General features: G+C 33.7%; 1 protein-coding gene across 2 annotated transcripts in view; it reads left to right on the forward strand.

Moving 5' to 3' along the window:
* The window catches only part of Pdcd6ip (programmed cell death 6 interacting protein), a 77323-nt gene that overhangs the window by 25442 nt on the left and 28838 nt on the right, over positions 1-23043 (forward strand). Inside the window, exons 6-10 of one of the 2 annotated variants that reach the window (XM_026405278.2) lie at positions 288-388; positions 2620-2751; positions 12369-12591; positions 14280-14403; positions 19690-19867. In XM_026405278.2, the coding sequence (XP_026261063.2) occupies positions 288-388; positions 2620-2751; positions 12369-12591; positions 14280-14403; positions 19690-19867 (758 nt within the window). The remainder of the gene's footprint in view (positions 1-287; positions 389-2619; positions 2752-12368; positions 12592-14279; positions 14404-19689; positions 19868-23043) is intronic. The other variant, XM_026405284.2, reaches the window with a different exon arrangement.

A 23043-nucleotide genomic window follows, 5' to 3' on the forward strand; every position in this document is an offset into this window, starting at 1 on the left:
GATTATTATCACCCAAAAAAGAAACACTTCTTTTTCCCTTTGTTCCAGTTGTTGGCAATCATTAAACTGTTTTCAGTCTTTGGATTTGCCTATAGAATAATTAAGTTTCATGCAGAAGTCGTAATTTCATCAATGAGGATATATATATATATATATATATATATATAATATATATATATATATTATATATATATAATATGTATATATGTATAAACTAGGCACTGAGTCATCTATCAGATTCTCTCATTTATTGTAATTATAACTGTCAGTTTAATATTTTATTCCAGATAAAATGAAAGATGCCATCATAGCTAAATTGGCTAATCAGGCTGCAGATTATTTTGGTGATGCTTTCAAACAGTGTCAGTACAAAGATACTCTCCCTAAGGTCAGTTACTGTTTTTATAATCACTTGGTTATTTTGCATGTGGAAATAATTTTGTGTACAAGGAGCAAGTTGAAAATTACGTATTATAAAGAAATGAGAAATTTTAATAGGAGCATTTGAAGACTGTATTTATAGAAAAATTTTTTTTAAATTTAAGATGCATGAATAATTTTGTATTTAGGGGGTGCCTTTGTCTTTATTTTTTACTAAACTTGTTTTTCCAAGCTAAAACTCTTTCTGGAAAACTTTGACCATCTATCTTCAGTGATTTTTATCAACTCAAGGCATCGTGTCATTATGAATCATTGGTAATTTGGTGCTAGCATGAATACTTGAGCATGTTGATTATTCACATTTTTAATTATTGTCCTGTTTTCTTAGAGATGAGTCTTAAAGCGCAAAAACAGACATAAAGAAAAAAAAGGAAAAGAAAACATAACAAATTCATCTGATACTTTGATTAGAATTAAGTTTTGCCAGCAGGTATAGAAAATTGGGCTGCTAATGGACAGCTAAAGAAAAGCAACCATCTAAACCACATAACACAGGAAGTATTATGTTTTAATGTAAACTTTTTTGAAATGGCAGTTTAAAAGACTGTTCAGAGATGATCATTTGTAAATGATAAAGCTGATAATTAGAGTGTTAACAAAGTGTTGGAATAGTTAATTCACTCAATTTTTAAGTTTTCTTTTTTATGTTTCAACTACTTCATAAATATTCAAGGATTAGTTTCATCTCTGTGGTAGCAGATGATATTTGTTAATGAATTTTTAAGTCATATTCAGTATCTTAGTAAATTATATTAGAGAGCTTTGGGGTAAGCTTAAAATTCACATAAGTGTATCAACAGTACCCAGTAGTCAGAGAACAAGTAATAAGGAATTAAGATGAATATTCCTGGGAATTTAAAATACACCAAGAGCCTAGTAGAAATTTGCCCAGGACTCTTGGGTATTAGTAGATTAACTCTTAAAAGAGAATTGGGATCTCCTCTCACCTTCTTTTCATCTGAAAGACCTCATGTTCAGCTGCACAGTGTACCGTTACATCCTGTTGGGCCATTAGTTCAGTCCTGTCACGGAGAGAAGAATGTCACCTACAAAGACTTGGAAACTACTTCTGCAGCATTCCTGGTATTCCTTGAAAATCTCCTGTTTAAGTACCAAGTTTTACTCCAGCCTTACCTTGAGTACTGACTGGCATGAATACACTTTGAGATTTAGATGTCTTTAATTTTCACTTTTTCTAATAAAGCTCATAAGGTATTTTCATATTCTAGTTATAAAACTGGAATATCTGCAAGTAGTGATCCAGGAAGCTAGGAAATTATTCACTGGGAGACAGGAAAACATTCAAGGTAGTAATTCAGTTTTTGATTCTCTTATATTTTTGTCTAGACAGTGATTGTCTAGTATATTTCTTGGATTTTTTTATATCATGTACTTCCTAAAAGCAATATACAAGTTAGGATTTGGTTGTTTGGAGGAGCCTCTACCAATATCATGGCTTTTCTGGGTCATGTCTTTAGATTTTTTAAAATTGATTTTGACTGGAATTACTTTAAAAACAAGGGCAAAGTAACACCACTTTATCATTAGTCATTAACTTAGTGTATTTGTATGTCTGTGATGTGTTTTTTATATGGTACTGATATGTGTTTGTGTACCACTAAATCATTTTATATGTCTAAAATAATCTATTAAGAAGTCTCTTAGCATATGAATTTAAGTAAGAACTTACTTTACTGTCTTTTGTCTTTTAAACATGATGAAACAGTCAGCTATAGAGCAGTTTCATTAGTATATGTGAGTAATGGTGATTTAGTCAACTCCAAGGGCTGGGTAAGGGCTTATAAAAAAGCTTCTAAAGCCCTGTGCTTGGTATTCTTCTGTGACTATACATGCTACTTCTTTTTCTAATGCATGCTCTCCTTTCTTCCTTGTAAACACAATGCTGTCTTCATGGCTCAAAGAGAATTGTAAAAACCTAAATTGGCTTTGGTTAACACTTAAAATAAAGAACCAACAGTAATTTTAATTGGAAGAAAAAATTGAATTTATAGCCTTCAGTCCTTGCAAATTCATGTGGTCTTCTCTGTTTATACCTAATGACTAACCTATCTCTAAACCATTAATGGGGTGATGCTAATTTCTGTCTCCTTTTCCTTTTTCTTCCTGCATCCCATGTTGTCTGTGATGGTTTGTTTGGTTGGACTTTCCCCTGGTCAGTATTTTTATTTCCAGGAGGTGTTCCCTGTCTTGGCTGCAAAGCACTGTATCATGCAGGCCAATGCTGAGTACCACCAGTCTATCTTGGCGAAACAGCAGAAGAAATTTGGGGAAGAGATTGCAAGGTTACAGGTGAGTTTCTTGGTGATAGATAAAACTCCATTGTCCTTTTTTTTTTTTCCTAGTGAGACCCCCAGGTTTACTTATTAAACTTTCCCATTCATTGCCTCTATCAGCCGAGATAAGTGATTGTTTCTGTTGTCAGGCTTTACCTACTGCATGTTTTTTGATGTGGTCAGAATGTTTTTTGCATGTCATATTTTGCCCAAAAAATTCATATGAAATTTACCTTCAATTCTTTTATTTACCCATATTTCTTTCTTTCTTTCTTTCTTTTTTTTTTTTTTGAGAGAGAGAGAGAGAGAGAGAGAGAGGGAGGGAGGGAGGGAGGGAGGGAGGGAAATTTTTAAATATTTATTTAGTTATTGGTGGACACAACATCTTTGTTTTTGTATGTGGTGCTGAGGATTGAACCTGGGTCGCACGCATGCCAGGCGAGCGCGCTACCGCTAGAGCCACATCCCCAGCCCCTACCCATATTTCTTTTTTTTTTAAATTTTTTTTATTGGTTGTTCACAACATTACAAAGCTCTTGACATATCAATATTTCTTAATTATTTTTAAAAATATATGTATTTTGTCGATGGACCTTTAATTAATTAATATGCAGTGCTGAGAATTGAACTCATACCTCACACATACTAAGTGAGCACTTTACCATTGAGCCACAACCCTAGTCCCGCATGTTTATTTCAATGCAAAAATAGTCTAAATTGATTATAGTGCTTCAGGAAGATGTGTAGGACATAACTTGTGGCCTAGCCTTGGTCTAAACTGGAGCATGTAATTCCATAGCTTGAGAACAGTGTTATGCACACATATACAAATCTTGTAAACAGCAGAGTACCTTCATGGCAATTGTATCCATAGTGTTGGCATTAGAGTTGCCAGAAACTTGCAGTGACATCTGGGGCAACTTTGTAGCAGGGGCAAGAGCTATATAAATGAATTGTTTATGTTTCGTGTTTTTGTAAATGGAAAATATAGGATTGTTAGGGGAATTCTAATATTGATTGGATATTAGAAGATACTGTGGAACTGATGTTTAGATTACTCTTTTCGTAAGAAGATAAGCCCATACTGATAAAACCGATAAACCCAAATTTTTAAATGTGTCTGATTTGTTTAGGGATTCACTCTTATTATAATATAATTTATTATTATATAATTTCTTACATAAAACAGCTTCTGAGCAAAGAATTTCTGTTGGAAGGATTCCCCCAAAGGCTAGCATATTTAAGTTATTAGAAGTTTAATTTCTTTTTTTCCCTGAGAATTCTAGGATTATTAAATTTAAAGGGTTGAGGTTCTATAAACTAGTCAGAGAAGATGTGTTTTGAAATGTTAACCTAATTTTTAAATACTGTAAAAATGAAAATGTCAAATTTGTACAGTGAAATAAAATGAAGATATTTCTTGGTTGTAGATACAGAGTTTATAACTTAAGTTTTACAGCTTTAGTTATAGGTCAAATGTTAACACAGACTGTTAACACCAGTCCCTGGCAGTTCCTTATTCTACTAGGCATAGAATATTTAAAAAATCAATTTGAGGGCTGGGGTTGTGGCTCAGCGGTAGGGTACTCACCTACAACGTGGTAGGCCCTGAGTTCGATCCTCAGCACCACATAAAAATAAACAAAAGTATTGTGTCCAAGTACAACTAAAAATAAAATATTAAAAATAAATCAATTTGAACTCACAAATACGCAAACGGAACAAAGAAAGTTGAGCAACAAAACATATTTTTTGTATCTTCTTACTTTGTGGAGTACTGAATGATCCTGAGAGATTATTAGATGGTTAAACCATTAAACCAAGTTTCTAGTCATTGCTACTAACAAAGGGGAGTAACCTATTCATTGTGTACAAGCCAGAAACAAAAACAAAGCCACAGCCAGGAAAATCAAAATAATAAGTAAAGTGGTAGTAAAGGTAAAATTGCTGTTTTGAATTACTTCTTGAACCCAGAATGGTTGTATCTGGGCTTAATACAGCTCATGAATTGTACCCCTTAGATAATGCAGTTTATTTGGCATTATTTGAAGGTTCTCTTTCTTGGTAGAATTTTCAAACTACCAATGTATAATTTTCAAAAAGATATAAAAACATATAAAGATATATAAACAAGATTCCTTAAGATTATTTATATGTCGGATTTATTTAAGTCATTAATGAGGGATTTAGCAAGATGACAAATCTGATTTCATATAGATAATACTTTTTTATTAGTTAAAATAATAAACTACAGATATTAAGGAGATCTAGGCTGAGGTGTTTCGGGATGAGGGGTCATGACATCTGAACTTTAGTTTCATATGACTCTGCAGAAAAAGAAAAAAGTTCATGAATATGCACTTACATATGGGAAAGTAAGAGATAAGACAAATATGGCAAAATGGTAACAATATCTGAATCTAGATAAAGGACATATTGTTATTTGTTATTCTGTTCTTTAAATTTTTTATGGGCTTGACATTGTTTAAAATCAAAATTGAGAAAAACTAGGTATATACAAAGGCATCCACTTCAACCGTAGCCCTTTTCCTTTGTCCTGTTCCCTTTTTTACCACTACCCCGTGGGTAATTTTCATTAGTTTCTTATTTAATCTTTTCAGTATTTTTTGTTTGAAATAGAAGCAAATATTTCTGGCATCTCTTCTATATGAATTAGTATCCCATATGAAGGTCCCACTCTAATGACCTCATTTAGTTATAGCTCAAAGGCCCCATTTACAAATAGTGTACGTTAAAGATGGGACTTTTGATATAGGAATTTTGGGTCATGTAGTTCAGTCTATAGCAGCAGGTATATGTTAAATTCCTAGGAACAGGATTGCTGATATCAAAGTACAAATGCATCTGTAATATATATATTATGTTTGAATCATTGATTCACTGATGTTTATCCTCATGTATGATATATGAATTCAGTTTTTCTCTTTTTTATTAATGGCTACCTAATTGTCCTCAAACCATTTGTTATAATGACTTCCTTCACCTCATTGATTTTGAGATTCTCACTTTATCACATATTAAACCTACCACATATATTTAGATTTATTTCTGAATTTTTCATTCTGTTTCATTGACTCAGATTCATACCATTTTAGTTATTTATACTTATGTATAAATAGTATACATAAAATACTTAGGTATTTTCATCTTTCATTTTTTAAAATTTCCTGTTTTTGTTGCCTGAGTTTTTTGGAATTATTTTACCTTTTTATGTAAATTATTTATTGTGGGAAATTTCAAGCATATAAATATAAACCATTAAATATCCATTACATAGCTTCAATAACTGTCGGTATTTGCTGTTTTGTGTTTCATCTATTTCATCTCCCCACTCTTATTTTTTTGTGATATTTTATAGCTATGTCACATACATTTTACCTGTAAGCACCTTAATATGTATCTGTAATAGCTGAAGATCAAAAAAATTGAAACCACAGTACAATGCCATTTTCTAGCAAAATTAATGATGTCATGGAAGAAGAGGTGTTTCTGAAGTGGGGTCCCTGAATTCTCTGAGAGAAGGGGGAACTTGACATCAGGATTCTTGGCATTTAATTCAGCATTAAAGAATTTCAGCATGTGCCCATCAAAGGCATAGACAGAATTTTATTTAGGAAGTGAATACATATTCAAGGAAGAATGGAGGCAGTTTTAAGAGAGAAGTACTGGGCTGTGGTTGTGGCTCAGAGGTAGAGCACTCCCCTAGCATATGGGAGGCACTGGATTCGATCCTTAGCACCACATAAAAATAAAATGAAGATATTGTGTCCACCTAACTAAAGTAAATAAATAAATATTAAAAAAAGAGAGACGTACCATTAGGGATAAAGCAAGGAATATGTATTCAAGGGGAATGTAGGCCATCTTGAGAGTGAGAGACATGGTTTGGGGGTTCCTGGCTCTTCTTTTAAAGGAAACTTGGTGAGGGGTAGATAGGAAGGTATGTAGGAATGGTATCAGTCCAGTGATCTCAAGATAGTCTGTTTAATCTATCCTTATGCTTATATGGTCTTCTTCATCTGATCAGTAGATGGTGCTGGGAAATCCCTTAGATAATAAGTTCCTGAAGATATCATCTCTCTCTTTGCTTAATTTATTTATTTGGGAGTTAATTAACATTGTGCAGGTAGATTTACAGATTTTCCAGGAATCTTAGGAGTACTAGGCCTACAAAGGAGACTGGCTTAGGGAGTGACATGCTTGGAAAGGTATGTGAAACTTTTGAATTAAAATCTTATTTACTTTTCCTTCTTTTATGTCTTCTTTTTACCTATTTTTATTCTGTCCTACTTCAATGTTAATATATTAATTATATTCACAATTCGATATTATTCCAATCTAGTTTAGTGTTCCTTGATTGTTTTTTTTATGGGGTCTTGGCTTATTCAAATCAGGATTCATACAGAAGCCTCAGATTGCGTTTAATTGATACATCTCTTAGATCTAATTTGTAGTAGCCTTCTCTCAACTGCATGTTGATTTTTTTTTTTTTTTTTGTACTAGTGATTGAACTTGGGGCATTTACCACCTAGCCACATCCCCAGCCCTATTTTATCTGTCGATCTATCTGTGGTACTGGGGATTGAACCCAGGGATGCTTAACCACTAAGCCACATCCTTAGTCCCTTTTTATATTTTATTTAGAGACAGGGCCTCACTGAGTTGCTTGGGGCCTAAGTTGCTGAGGCTGACTTTGAACTCGCAATCCTCCTGCCTTTATCTCCTGAGGTGCTCGGGTGCCTGGCTTTATTTTTTATTTTGAGACAGGATCTCACTAAGTTGCTTAGTACCTGGCTAAGTTGCTGGGGGCTGGCTTCATATATTGGATCCTTCTGCCTCAGTCTCCGAAACTGCTGGGATTACAGGCATGTGCTTATGTATTTCTTATTATGATTTTTGTGATGTCTCTTCTGCCTTTTGCTCCTTATGTAAATGTTTTCAGTCTTTCTTTCTTTAAGGAATTTGTATTTTTGTTCACTTTCTTCCCTGATTTCTGTCAGTTCCCATTTCACATTTTCTTACTATCCATCACGCACTGTTGTCAGGGCCATATGGTCCTCTGTTCATACTTTGTGTTCTTTTAGTACTGTGATTGCATCCTTAAGTCCTTAAGCCTATTTTAGTTTTTTAGCATGCTGTTTTCATCTACTTTGTGGCAATGTTTGGTGAGTTTTCATTATGTATTTGAAAATTATGCTTTTCATGTTCATTCTTTTCTGTGGTTGGTTTTTGTGTTCAGGTAGATGAGTTAGTTACCTTTGTGTTTAAAGGATATTGATTTAGAGGAGGTTCCTGGGTTGGGAATGGACCTGAGTATTTTTTCAGGCATCATTGTGGAAAGGCTCTCTCTGTAGTCCTGCTTCTCTGGTCCTAAAAACCTGGCCTTTTACGTACCTGTGCTTCCTACTGCTTTTCAGTTTGATGCATCTACTTTTTTTTTTTTTTAAAGAGAGAGTGAGGGGGGGGGAGAGAGAGAGAGAGAGAGAGAGAGAGAGAGAGAGAGAGAGAGAGAGAGAGAGAGAATTTTCCAACATTTATTTTCTAGTTCTCGGCGGACACAACATCTTTGTTGGTATGTGGTGCTGAGGATCGAACCCGGGCCGCACGCACGCCAGGCGAGCGCACTACCGCTTGAGCCACATCCCCAGCCCTGTATCTACTTTTAAGTTTGTATTTTGCTGGCATTTTCTCAGTGCTCACTGCCTTTTCTTCTCCCTTCTTTGCTTTTCAGTCTTTTCTATTTTCTACTTTCCCTAGCAATCCTGTTCTTTTGATTAATCTGCCTTTTGCTCCTAGTAACTCTCTTGGCTTGATGTCCCTCAGCATCCCATTTTTTCCGTGACCTCCTGGTTGCTTTTCATAAGCTGGCAGTTGTTTTTTTATCTTCTCATTGTTTTCAGATTTGGTTAAAGTAATTTGTTCTTAGGTAGTGCAGATTTATAATATGATTTAAGTTTGTGCAATTTCCTATTTTTCAGTTACACTGATGATATAGATTTTATTTTGTTTATCTTTATTTCTTTACAGTTTCATATTGATCTTACATATGTCCAAAATTTGTTATTGTATATTTTGTATTTTTGTTGCTAGTGGCAGTGGATCTATTTCTTCTGCTACCTATTCAATTGATGATTATTTATGTGTATTTGTTATATTGATTTTAAAATATTTTTGTTTTCTTTTTTAGTTGTAGATGGAAACAATACATTTATTTATTTATTTGTTTATTTGTTTGTGTGTGTGTGTGTGTGTGTGTGTGTGTGTGTGTGGTGCTGGGGATTAAACCTAGTGCTTCACACATGATAGGCAAGTGCTCTACTACTGAACCACAACCCCAGCCCTGTTATATTAATTTTGTATCTAAGCTAACTTCCTCATTATTTAGAATTCAGTTGATTTTTAAAAGTTTTTTTTGTATATAAATATGTCACTTGTAAATAATATATTTTTTCATGTTCTAAATTATATACCTCTGATCACACTGTTGTTTTGACATGTTTGTGGTTGTAATGATACTGATAATCTTCATTTGCTCTAGGGATGTTATATTTTTCTACCAAGCATGATATCAACTTTGGGGTTAAGATTTTTATTATATTAAGGAACTGTATATTTCTATTTTACTGAGATTAAAAAATAATAAGGATATAGTGCTAGTCAGCTTTCTGTTAAAATATGTGAGAGAATCAGCTTTATAAACAGAAAAGTTTTACTTTGGCTTACAGTTTTGGAGGTTTCAGCATATGATTGGTGGGCCCTGTTGCAGCATATGAGGCAGCATATGGTGACAGCACACGGCAAAACCTTTGATTGGGATGTGAGTAGAGGAAGATAAAGGGGTCTGCATTCCATTATTCCCTTCAAAGACATGCTCCTAATGACTAGAAGATCTCCCGCTTTACCTCTTAAAGTTTCTACTACTTCCCAGTAGGATTATGGGCTGGGGATCAAGCCTTAACCCATGGGGACACTTATCCAAATTATAACAAATATTGAATATATGCAAACACTTTTTTCAACATCCTATGGAGATATTTGATTTTTAATTTAAGTTCATTGCTCTAGAGAATGGAATAAGTAGATTGCTAGTATGAAATCTGCTAGCCCATTTTTGTATTCTTGTGATTTTGGCATTTTAGATTTGCTCTGTCTCCTTTCTGATTGTTTTACGTAGCTGGTTTTTTTTTTAAAATGTGTTAAAGTATTATATATTCTCTGATTGTGGAGCCCAAGGTACTTCATGTCTGCAAAATCAAACTCATTAATTGTGTTGTTCAACTCTTGTATGATCTTAAATATTTTTTATGTACTTGGTCCAGCTGTTGTTGAGAAAGGAGTTTAGAATTTTACTTTGACATGGATAGATCTAGCAATGTCTTGTTATAATTACTAATGTAGTGCTGGGTGCTGTAGTGCATATGTGTAATCCCAGCAACCTGGGAGGCTGAGATAGGAGGATTGTAAGTTTGAGGTCAGCCTCAAAACAGACAAACAAAAAGCAAAGTAAAAAATGGAAAGGGCTGTTGTGAATTGTGCTGCTATAAACATTGATGTGGCTGTGTCCCTGTTGTATGCTGTTTTTAAGTCCTTTGGGTATAGACTGAGGAGAGGGACAGCTGGGTCCCATGGTGTTTCCATTCCCAATTTTCCAAGAAATCTCCATACTGCTTTCCATATTGGCTGCACCAATTTGCAGTCTCACCAACAGTGTATGAGTGTACCTTTTTCCTTACATCCTCACCAATACTTATTGTTTGTATGCATAGTAGCTGCTATTCTGACTGGAGTGAGATGAAATCATAGAGTGGTTTTAATTTGCATTTCTCTAATTGCTAGAGATGATGAACATTTTTTCATGTATTTGTTGATTGATTGTACATCATCTGAGAAATGTCTCTTCAGGTCCTTGGCCCATTTATTGATTGGGTTACTTATTTTTTTGGTGTTTAGCTTTTTGAGTTCTTTATATACCCTAGAGATTATTGCTCTGTCTCAGGTGTGAGGGATAAAGATTTGCTCCAAAAATGTGGGCTTTCTATTCACCTCACAGATTGTTTCTTTTGCTGAGAAGAAACCAACCTAGATGCCCTTCAATAGATGAATGGATATAAAAATGTGGCATATATACACAATGGAATATTACTCAGCAGTAAAAGAGAATAAAATCATATGATTTGTAGGTAAATGGATGGAGTTAGAGAAGATAATGCTAAGTGAAGTTAGCCAGTCCCAAAAAACCAAATGCTCAGCGTTTTCTTTGATATAAAGAGGCTGATTCATAGTGGTATAGGGAGAGGAATAGATGAACTCTAGATAGGGCAGAGAGGTTGGAAGGGAAGGGGCATGGGGCAATTAATGATGGTGGAATGTGATGATCATTATTATCCAAAGTACAGGTATGAAGAGACAAATTGGTATGAATATACTATGTATACAACCAGAGATATGAAAATTTGTGTTCTATATATGTAATAAGAATTGTAATGCATTCTGTTATCATATATAAATAAAAAAATAGAAAGGGCTGGTTATGTAGCTCAGTGGTAAAGCTTAAATCCCCTGTTACCCCCACCCTTAAAAAAATTGCTTATATAGTGAGAGGTTTTTACATGCAAAATATAAGAAGTTTTGTTTAAAACAATTGCTTATATAGTGAGAGGTCTTTACATGCAAAATTTAAGAAGTTTTGTATCTGTCTGGCAAATTGGCAAATATTAAAACATGTGCTGAATTTATCTCTTTGTGTTTTTGGCTTTACTGTCTATTTTACCTGACATTGCTGTATTTTTGCCACCTAAATAATATAATTTGAGCCTTAAATTTGTGTGAGACATTTATTCATCTTAAAAAGAAAAGGCCAAACCTTTTTTATTAAAAATATTTTTTATTGTATTTACTTATTTTTTTATGTGGTGTTGAGTATTGAATTCAGTTGCCTCATGTATGCAAGGCAAGCGCTGTACCACTGAGCTACAACCCCAACCCAAGGCCAAACCTTTTTTAAAAATTTTTTTCTTATTGATGTTGAAATGACAATAGTATTTTTCTGTGTTTCTGTTTAATTTTTTCCTAATTTCTCCTTTTACTGAGAGTTCCTTCCTTCATGTGAGGGGCTGTGATGGAGGTGAATCTCACACTTGTATGGTTTCAAGATTCATGTCTTAGGTTTCTGTGAGGGGTATTAGTACAATTTATGTGTGAATTCTTTGGGTTCATAGACATAATTCAATACTCAGCCTTTCTCAATGTCAGTTTATCTTGATTGACCATTGGATTTCTTTTACTGTCTTGGTAATTTACCCATGTGTGTAAAGGGGATTTTTAGTATATATTATTCTTAAATTTTTGGGTATTTGATGATGGGAGAATTTCCAGGTTATTCTGTTACCCATAATGCTGGAAATGTAAAGCCCTCAAATTAAAGTTTTTATTTTAAACCAGTGCTAGGCATGGTAATGGTTCAATTATTATGTTGTGTGCATTTAAGAATATGTAACCATGAATCCCACTATTAAAGTACAGTTAAAATGAACCAATTAAGAAATGGAAAAAATAAATCAATGCTACGTAGAGAAAGAAAATGTTTCTTTTTTTGGTCATTTTTCTTTTTAGCATGCAGCGGAATTGATTAAGACAGTGGCATCTCGCTATGATGAATATGTCAACGTAAAGGATTTTTCTGACAAAATCAGCCGTGCCCTTACTGCAGCAAAGAAGGATAATGACTTCATTTATCATGATCGTGTTCCAGACCTTAAAGATCTAGATCCTATTGGCAAAGCCACACTTGTGAAATCTACCCCAGTCAATGTACCCATCAGCCAGAAGTTTACTGGTATGTTTGATACTCATGATCACATTAATCTTTCTCATCTTTTCTCCAGTTTATAATCTGTATTATTTTTAACTAAAAATCACATAATTGCTCTAGTATTTTGATATATTTGCATGCATATTGTTTGAAGTTAATGTGAGAATAAAAATTAAGTATTGTATCTTTAGTGTTTTTTTTTTTTTCCCCCAGGTGGTACTAGAGTCGAACCCAGGGGAGCTCTTCTTACACTGAGCTACATCCTCAGTGGGCCCCCCTGTCCTTTAAAAATATTTTCTTAGTTGTATATGGACACAATACTTTTATTTTATTTTTATTTGGTGCTGAGAATCAAACCCAGTGCCTTCCACAAGCGAGGCAAGCACTCTACCACTGAGCTACACCCCCAAAACCTTCCCACCCCAGCCCTTTGTATTTTTCATTTTGAAACAGGGTCTTGGTAAGTTTCTGAGGCTGGCCTCAAACTTGTGATTCTTCTGCTTCAACCTCCAGAGTAGCTGGGATTGCAGGGTATGCTCCACTGTGCCTAGCTTAAATGGCATTTTAAGATGGAAAATAAATGTTAAAGCATACATAAAATATACAACAGTCAGAAAGCTTGAAACTGTTTGAATGATTAAGGTTTTAAACAAGCACTTAAAAAGTAAACAGATAAAAATAAACATGTAATTTTTTTTTTTAATGGTACTGGGAATTGAATCCAGGGACTCACACATGCTAGGCAAATGCTGTACTATTAAATTGCATCCCCAGCAGACATAGTTATTTCTTAAAATGTAGATTTATGGAGTCATATTTGTGTTAGATAAATAAATGTTATAATATCTTTGTTTATCATTAATATATGTAATATGTATTTGATGGATCTAGCTAAGATCCCAGAGATAATATTCTAAGTTTCTGAGAAAGAGTTATTATTTTAGCAAATACAAAATATTTGCCCTATGCCAGGGACTCAAGGATTTTTTAAAGATTAGTTCATTTATTTCTCAGAATAGACCCATGAGATGGGTACTATTAATATCTCCATTTTACCAGTGAGGATACTGATGGACAGAGTTTTCATTTCCCCAAGGTCATATGGCGAGGAAGTGGTGGAGCTGGAATTGAACCTGGCACTGTGGCTTGCACAATTTAATCCATAAATGAGCAATGTTAACCAAAGATCTTTCTTACTCAATGACAATGCATCTCAAAAGTTAAATAAAATAGAGTTCAAGAAGGAAAGCTTTGTGGGTTAGGGATGTAGCTCAGCATGTGTGAGGCCTGGAGTTTGATCTCCAGCAACATTAAAAAAAAAAAGAAACTTTCATTATTGCCACCGATCTTGTATATAGTGATCTAAAAATTCTCATCATGGGGTTGGGGTTGTGGCTCAGTGGCAGAGCGCTTGCCTTGCATATGTGAGGCACTGGGTTCGATCCTCAGCACCACATAAAAATGAATAAACAAAATAAAGATATTGCATCCATCTGTAACTAAAAGATATTAAAAAAATTCTCATCATTATACTTCTAGTATTTATTTACTTATTTATTTAACCACTGAGCTACATCTGCAATCCATGATTTAGTTTTGACCTTTAAATGTTTCTAAACTGTGTGAATATAAGAAAGAAGTTATGACCAGTTATCTCTAAAGTTTGAATTTTTGTGCTAAAATTTTGTTGAAATGTCCATTTATAATTTTAGATCTGTTTGAGAAGATGGTTCCTGTGTCAGTGCAACAGTCTTTGGCTGCGTTTAATCAGAGGAAAGCTGATTTAGTTAATAGATCAATTGCTCAAATGAGAGAAGCCACCACCTTGGCAAATGGGTAGGTAGAGCTTAACTTTTATAAATTAGCCTCTAAAGTTTCCCATGGTGGTTCTTTGAATAAATAGTTTATGAACATTTAGTTTTTCTGAACTTGGAACAAAATGTCAAAGTCTATATGATTCAGCAGATGTAGATAAACACATACTTATATACACACACACTCTCTCTCTCACTCTCTCTAACACATACACACACACACACAATCTATAAGACTTCTTGCAGACATTGTTTTAAGCCCTAGCAAATAAATTATAGTTAGAAGAAATTTAATTATAGATATGAGGTGAGAACATTTGACTCCTTGCTTGCATTTTAAGAAAGATTTATTTGAGGGTAATGGAAAGTAGCAGTTAACTCTGTGATATATGGTACATTAAGTATTCTAAACCAATTGTTGTTTCTGGTGGATTAAAGACAAAATAATTCATTTATTAAAAAAAGTTTAGGTATAAAATCAAGAAGATAATATACCATGATTAAGTGGGTTTCATCCCAGGGATGCAAGGTTGATTCAGCATGTGCAAATCAATAAATGTTATTCACCTCTTAAATATATCTAAGGACAAGAATCATTTGACCATCTCAACAGATGGATAAAAGACTTTTGCTAAAATCCAGCATCCATTTTTGTTTAAAATGGTGGAGAAGCTAGGGATAAAAGGAAATTACCTCAACTTTATAAAGGCTATATATGACAAACCCAGAGACAACATCATACTGAATGGAGACAAACTGAAAGCATTTCTCTAAAATGAGGAACAAAACAAAGATGTCCCCTCTCACCATTCTATTCAATATAGTTCTTGAAACACTAGCTATAGCAATCAGGCAAGAGAAGGAAACTAAAAGGATACCAATAGGAAAAGAAGTCAGACTATCTTTGTTTCCTGATGACATGATCCTATATCTAGAAGATCCAAAAAGCTACTCCAGAAAACTTCTAGAGCTCATCCACAAATTCAACAAATAGCAGGATATAAGATCGTCATTCATAAGTCAATAACTTTCTTGTCCTCCATCAGTGATTCTGATGAGAAGGAAATTTTGAAAACCATTTCATTCACAGTAACCTAAAAAACAGAACAAAACAAAATAAAAACTTAAAAAACCAAAACCAACAAAATAATTGAAGTTGATCTAACCAAGGAGGTTAAAGTTCTCTTCAATGAAAATTATAGAACACTTAAGAAAGAAATTGAAGAACTTAGAAGATGGAAAGACCTCCCATATTGTTGGATAGGCAGAATTAGCATTGTCAAAATGATCATATACCAAAAGCAATATGTGGATTCACTGTAGTCCCCATCAGATTACCGATAACATTCTTCACAGAATTAGGAAAAACAGTGCTTAAATTCATTCAGAAGAATAAGAAGACTCAGAATAGCCAAAGCAATATTGAACAAGAGGAGCAATGCAGGAGGCATTACAATACTTAATCTCAAATTATGCTGCAGAACTACAGTCACAAACACAGCATGGTATTGGCATCAAAACAGACACGAAGATCAAAGGAATAGAATAGAAAACACATAGACAAACTGATATACCTACAGCCATCTGATTTTGACAAAGATGCCAAAAATATGTGTTGGAGAGAAGATTGTCTTTTTAACAAATGGTTCTAGGAAGACTGGATATCCATATTAGAAGAATGAAACTAGATCCTATTTCTTACACTACACAAAAGTAAAATCAAAATGGATCAAAGACTTAGGTATTAGACCAGAAATCTTGCAACTGCTGGAAGAAAACATAGGGCCAATTCATCATAATATTGGTGCTGGCACTGTCTTCCTTACTTAACAAGACCCCTAAAATCTCAAGAAACAAAACCAAGTATCGATAAGTGGATGCCATTACATCAAAAAGCTTCTGCACAGCAAAGGAAATAATTAAGAGTGTGAAGAGAGTCTATACAATGGCAAAAATCTTTGCTAGCTGCTCATCTGACAGGAGATTAATAACTAGAGCATGTAAAGAACTAAAAACAACAACAATAAACTAAATAACCTAGTCAATAAGTGGGCAAAAACCCCAAATAGATACTTCTCAAAAGAAACACAAATGGCTAACAAATAAATGAAAAAATGTTCAACATCTCTAGCAATATAGGAGATGGAAATCAAAATTACACAAAGATTTAATCTCATTACAGTTAGAATGGCAGTTTTCAAGAATACAAATAATTATAAATGCTGGCAAGAATGTGGGGAAAAGGTATACTTGTATGTTGTTGATGGGACTGCAGATTAGTATAACCACTCTAAAAAGCAGCATGAGATTCCTCAAAAAACAAAACAAAACAAAACAAAACAAAACAAAAACTAGGAATAAAACCACCATATGACCCAGCTATCTCATTCCTTGTATTTTTTTCCAAAAGAACTAAAATCAGTATACTATAGTGATATGGCCACCTCAATGTATGTAGCAGCACAGTTCACAGTAGCCAAATATGGAATCAGCTCAGTTACCCATCAGTAGGTGAATGGATACAGAACATGTGGTTTATACACAATGGAGTTTTTCTCAGCTTATATAAAAAAGAATGAAATTATGCATTCTGGTAAATGGATGGAAATGGAGTACATTACGCTAAGTGAGGTAAGCTAGTCTCAGAAAACCAAGGGTTGAATGTTTTCTCTCCTATGTATAAAACGTAGAGAAAAGTAAGGGAAAGAAGGAGTGGAGGACCAGGGATCATAAAGTTGGAACATCAGTGGAGTAAAAGACAAAAAAGGAGGAGGGTTGAGAAAGGGGAGAATGAATTTTATAAAATCATGTGCACATAGAAATATGCCATGACATTTTACCTTTATGTATAAGTAGGAAGAACCAATCAAAAATAACTAAGTGAGTGGAAGAAAGATAAGTAGAGGAAGAATAATAGGGAGAGGAAGGATGACGAATGAGAACTGAAATAAAATTTCATGCATATATGATTTTGTCAGAATGAGCCCAGCTACTATGTGTAACATAATGCTCTAAGAAAAAGTCAGGTATAATTTGTACATAATAAAATACACCTATTTTTAAGTGTTTAGTTAAGTTAGTTTTGGTAAACCTTTGTGTCCGTGTAACTACCCCTAAGATTGAGACTGGAAATATTTCTATTACCCTAAAATTCTCTTATGCCTCTTCCCTTCCATCCCGCTTCCCCTGGTCCTGGGTCACTGATCATGTGCTCCCTGTAACTATAGGTTTTACTCTTTTATTTTTTTTTGTTTTACTCTTTATATAGTTTAATATGAATATAATTCATTACATTATGCACAGTATAGTATTGCTACAGTTGTACAATATGTAGTACTTTCAGTATGTACAGTATATTCTCTACTTGACTTCTTTCGTTCAGTTTGCTATTGAGATTCGTCTGTATTTTCATGTGTATCAGTTTGATTTTTTTTGTCTGAATAGTATTTTATAGTCATATAGTAGTTTGTTAATTTTTTTTTAGTTAATTTTTGCCTGTTGATAAAACATTTCAGTTGCTTCGCATTCTTACACAAATCTTCATGTGGACATGTTTTAGTTTTCTTTTGTAAGTACTGAGTAGAAGACTCTCCTTCCTTCCTGCCTTCTTTCCAGTGCTAGGGATTGAACTCAGGGTCTTGCACATGCTAGGAAAGTGCTCTACCACTGACCTACATCCCTAGCCCTAGAAGTGACATTTGAGTTGGAGTTTTAAAATTTTTTTAGTTGTAGATGGATACAATATCTTTATTTATTTATTTTTATGTGATGCTGAGGATCAAACCCAATGCCTCACAATTAAAATTCAAGTGCTGTACCACTGAGTTTCAGCCCCAGCCCCTTGAGTTGGAGTTTTATAGTTTGAATTTGTTTAACTTTATATGAGATTGCCAGATTGTTTTCCAAAGGGGGTTTTTCATTTTACATTCTACCTGCACCATTGTGAAAAATGTAGTTGCTCTGCATCCTCACCAACACTTAAACTTTTTAATATTAGCCATTCTAGTGTACATGTAGCCATATCTCATTGGAGTTTAATTTGCATTCTCTAATTACCAATGATGTTAAGCAACTTTTCATGTGTTCAGTAGCTATTTATATATCTTTTATGAAGTGGTCAGTTGAAACATCAGATTCCTTTTTATTTTTATGATGCTGGAGATGGAACCTAGGCCTTGTGCATCTAGCTTAAGTGCTCTTCTACTGAGCTCCACACCAGTCATTTGGCTCCTTTTTTAAATTCAGTTTTTCCTTCTTAATTATCTTTAAAGAGTTCTTTATATATTTTGGAGACAAGGCCTTTGGTAGATATATGTGATGGAGAGCATATTATCCTAGACTTGACCTAGTCTTGATTTATCATTTTGATGAATGCATAGAATTTGACATCATTTTTCTTTCTCTAGCAAGAATGCAACAATAATTTCCTCTTCCATATGATTAAGAGGCACCCTGAGTTTATACAGAACTTGTTTTCTGAGCAGTTTATTACATTATATCATGTTATTTGCTTTTTGTCTTTATGAATAGTAGGAAGGGGTAAGTCCCCCATCCCTATCATGTAAAGGAAGTAAGTGAAAAATTGTTATTGTACCACAAAGCTGAGAACAGGTGAATTAATTAATACTGTAATTAATACTTAGCTTTCCTATTGTTCTATTGATATTTTGCTTAAATAATATCAAATTTAGCTATTATTATTTCTGGTTTGTTAGTGACAGTGTTACCATCAAAAGTGTCATAAAAGACTGCTTTTTTAAAGAAAAAAAAAATTTTTTTTTTTGGTAGGGGTACCAGGGATTGTACCCAGGGTGCTTAACTAATGAGCCACATCCCTAACCCTTTTTTAAAATTTTTCATTTTGAGACAGGGTCTCTTGCTCAGTTGCTTAGGGCCTCTAAATTGCCGAAGCTGGTCTTGAACTTGAAATTCTCCTGCCTCAGCTTTCTGAGTTGCTGGGATTATATGCAGGTGCTACTGAAACAGAAGGATCTTTTGACTTTTAATTACTTAGACTAAGAGAAGTTAAGTTTGAGCTACAGGCCAAAGATATCTAGTATATTTTAATGCTGTCATAATTTTTCTTCTTGGCTTATACTTGTGAACTATGAACTTAAATAACTTAATTTTGTAATGATTTTGTCTTAAAACATCTGTCCTTTCCTTTATCTTTGCTTTATTTTTCTGTTAGTTGGGATTATCTGCATTTTTTAGATGCTAACTTTATTGCCATTGATTTGGATATAGGCAATTAAGATTTTAAAAGTGGTTTAGACTTAAACATGACATAATATTTTATTTTTTTCAGCGTGTTAGCTTCCCTTAATCTTCCAGCAGCAATTGAAGATGTGTCTGGAGATACTGTACCTCAATCTATATTAACTAAGTCCACATCAGTAATTGAACAGGGTGGTATCCAGACTGTTGATCAGTTGATCAAAGAACTACCTGAACTACTACAAAGAAATAGAGAAATTTTAGATGAGGTATGTTTTAAAAGATTTACTTTTCAAATAAAAACTTGATCTCTTGGTGTTCAACAGAAATGAGGCCTGGAAGGTTTCACAGAATAATACTCATTATCTTGGCCCCAGAATTTACTGTGGTGCCAAGGCTTGCTCCTAACTCTCAAGGGGAATCCTGGTTGAATGAGTTCATTCTTACCTTAAGAGCAAATAAATGCATGTTAATAAAACTCATATGACTATTGTGTAGTGTTAGTATGCTGTACAAAATCATTATCACACAAACTGAAGTCTTTGTAATTAATTATTTCATTTCTATGTAGGCAGATCAGGTTTCTTGAGGAATATGGAGTCAGACAAAGGAAGTTAGGCCATCAAATGTTTTATAAAACTTCTATGTTTATTTACCAGTAAAGATGGAATTTTATTAACAGGAATGAAACATTTTGTAAAGTTTTTTTTTAAACTAAAGCCTACTGTTTACCAATGTAAATTTTTTATGGTACCTTCATCTTTTTCCCTAATTGATACATTTTCTTTCTTTAGCTCTAGATACTTTGAAACTAATTATAAGGTCTGGCCAGTTTTGGAGTCCTCTCTTTAGGTGACCTCTCTTATCAGTTCTTGATATTTTGATTTTTTCATTTAACTTTCAGAGGATATTACATTTACATAATTTCCAAGTACATTGGGAGAGAGGCAGAGCATTTAAATACTTACGATACTTATAATAACAGTATGGATCTTGTAGATGAGACTATTTACCTCCCAGGATTACCTAAAAGATAAAATTAAAATGGTGAAATGCCTGCCCTCAGGGACACATAGAATGTGCTTAATAAATTATAGTTGTTATTACTATTCTGATGATAGTATTGCATTTATAACTGTTGATGGTAGTGACGGTTGTTATTCATTTTTCCAGTGCAAATCAACTTTTGAAAAAGCTTAGGATGGAAACTTACTGCATTATCAACTCTGGAAGGCTGCTATTCATGAGGGATTCTACATTAATTATTAAGTCATCACCCACCTTATCTATGTAGACAGAGTTAGTAATCTGAAAAACTCAAGTAAATTGAGTGTTTACATATTTTAGTATTAGATCATTGCTGTGTTGAGCTTGTTAGAAATATAGAATCTCAGGCCTCACTCCAGATTTACTGAATCAAAATCTTAATCAGGTTTCCAGTCATTTACATGTCCATTAAAAGAGGTTATAGACTTTATAATCATAATACCTTATAGTCCTTTCAGTACTGCTGATTTGTGGGCCAAGCAAGCTGTCATCTTGTGTTGCAGTTGAATGGACACTAGAAATAGCAGGTAGGCATAGGGAAAAGAAAGTGAAGAGTTGTTAGAAATCACATGTAAGTGATGGCATCAAGAAAAATTATTAGACTGTGTGTGGGGCAGACAAACCCTGAAAAATAGCAGACATGATGAGTCAAATAGAAAGCATTCCAGGAGCATTTAGTAAAGTTATAAGAATAAATTTTTATTTGATACTTCATAATTTACACATAGTTCAGTCAGTGGTTAAAGTCTTAGTGTGGAATTATATTTGGATTTGATTCTTACATCTAGCTGTGACTCTGGGCAAAGTGTTTAACATCTTCATGTATCAGCTGACTCACCCAGAAAATAGTAATAATAATAGTGTTTATTTAGCCTGTAGAGTTGTAAAGTGGGATAACACACATGTCTGCTACTTAGTAATTATATAAATATTAAATACTATTGTATTTCCTTGATTTTGAGATGTCATTTATTGGAAGATGTGTTTGATTCTGTAACAAGTTTTTTTTTTTTTTTAATAAGGACATTGCCTGATGAAATATATATTAGTTGTGAGAAGCATCTCCTTAAAAAATACTGTGTGAAAAAAAGTTTATCTTATACAGACATTGGTGTATATTGTATGTCTGTTGTCTATAAAAATGAAGTGCTTTTATTTATCTTGACATTTCTAACAGCCTTATGACTTAGGGTTACTATTTGCCATTTGTACTCCTAGAGTCTCAGTAAGCTATAAGTTGTGAAGTAAGTTGTAAAGCTGGTACTTGATTTGAGTTGTTTTTGTCAGTGGTAGCTTTTAATCATTTTGTTTAATCTTAATTTCAAAAATTTGAAGTGTTTACCTATTTTTTCTTTTGTAAATAATATATCATGTTTGGGACCTGTTGGGTTCTTTACACATTAGATTCCTGTTTGGGGGTTCTACTTCTTTAGATTCCTTTTTTCCCATCCCTTCCATTATTTCCTTATGAGTTCCTGGTAGACTGATGGTGATGGTTCTGGACCTTACTGTATATTTTATTTTTTCTCTTTGTGTTGTTCTTTCAGAGAGACTATCTCAGGTCATTCTTCTAATTCATTAAGGGACAAATCAGCTGTGTTTTTTGGTTCTTTAGCCATTGTCTTTGTGTGTGTGTGTGTGTGTTTATGTATGTGTTTGATTTATTTGATCTTTTATTTCCAAGATGCCTTATTGGTTCTGTTTAAAAAAAAAAAGCCTCTATTTTACATCCATATTCGTTTTTCTGTTTTACTTTTTAGTTTAAATTCATATAACATAAAATTCACTATTAAACTCTTTTAAAGTGTACAATTGAGTGGCTTTTAGTACATTCACAATGTTCTGTGAAAATTGATACCTAATTCCAGAACATTTTTCTTCCTCCCAGAGAATTTGCAGTCACCTCTCTTTTTCCCTTTCTCTCTGCCTTTGGCAAGCACACTAATTCCATTTCTGCCTGTGGATTTGCCTGTTTTGGACATTTCATATAAATGGAATCCTACAATATTTGGCCCTTTTTTTGAGTTTTGCTCTTTTTTACTTAGCATAATGTTTTCAAGGTTCATCCACATTATAGCATGTGTTAATATTTCATTTCTTTTTATGGCCTTATAATATTCCATTATGTGGATATACCATATTTTGTTAGTCCATTCCTCAATTGATGAATGTTTAAATTGTTGCCACTTTTTTATCTATTTTGAATAGTACTGTTATATGAAGATACGTTTTTATCTAACCACTACTTTTCATTTCTCTTGGGTATATATACCTGGGAGCAGAGTAGCTGCGTCATATGGTCTCATTTTTTGAGGAACTGCCAAACACTCTCCCAAATAGCTGCACCATTTTACATTTTTACCAGCAGTACGTAAAGGTTCCAGTTTGTCCACATCCT

This window comes from Urocitellus parryii, chromosome 3, assembly GCF_045843805.1.
Source record: "Urocitellus parryii isolate mUroPar1 chromosome 3, mUroPar1.hap1, whole genome shotgun sequence".
In the NCBI taxonomy this organism is placed as follows: domain Eukaryota; kingdom Metazoa; phylum Chordata; class Mammalia; order Rodentia; family Sciuridae; genus Urocitellus; species Urocitellus parryii.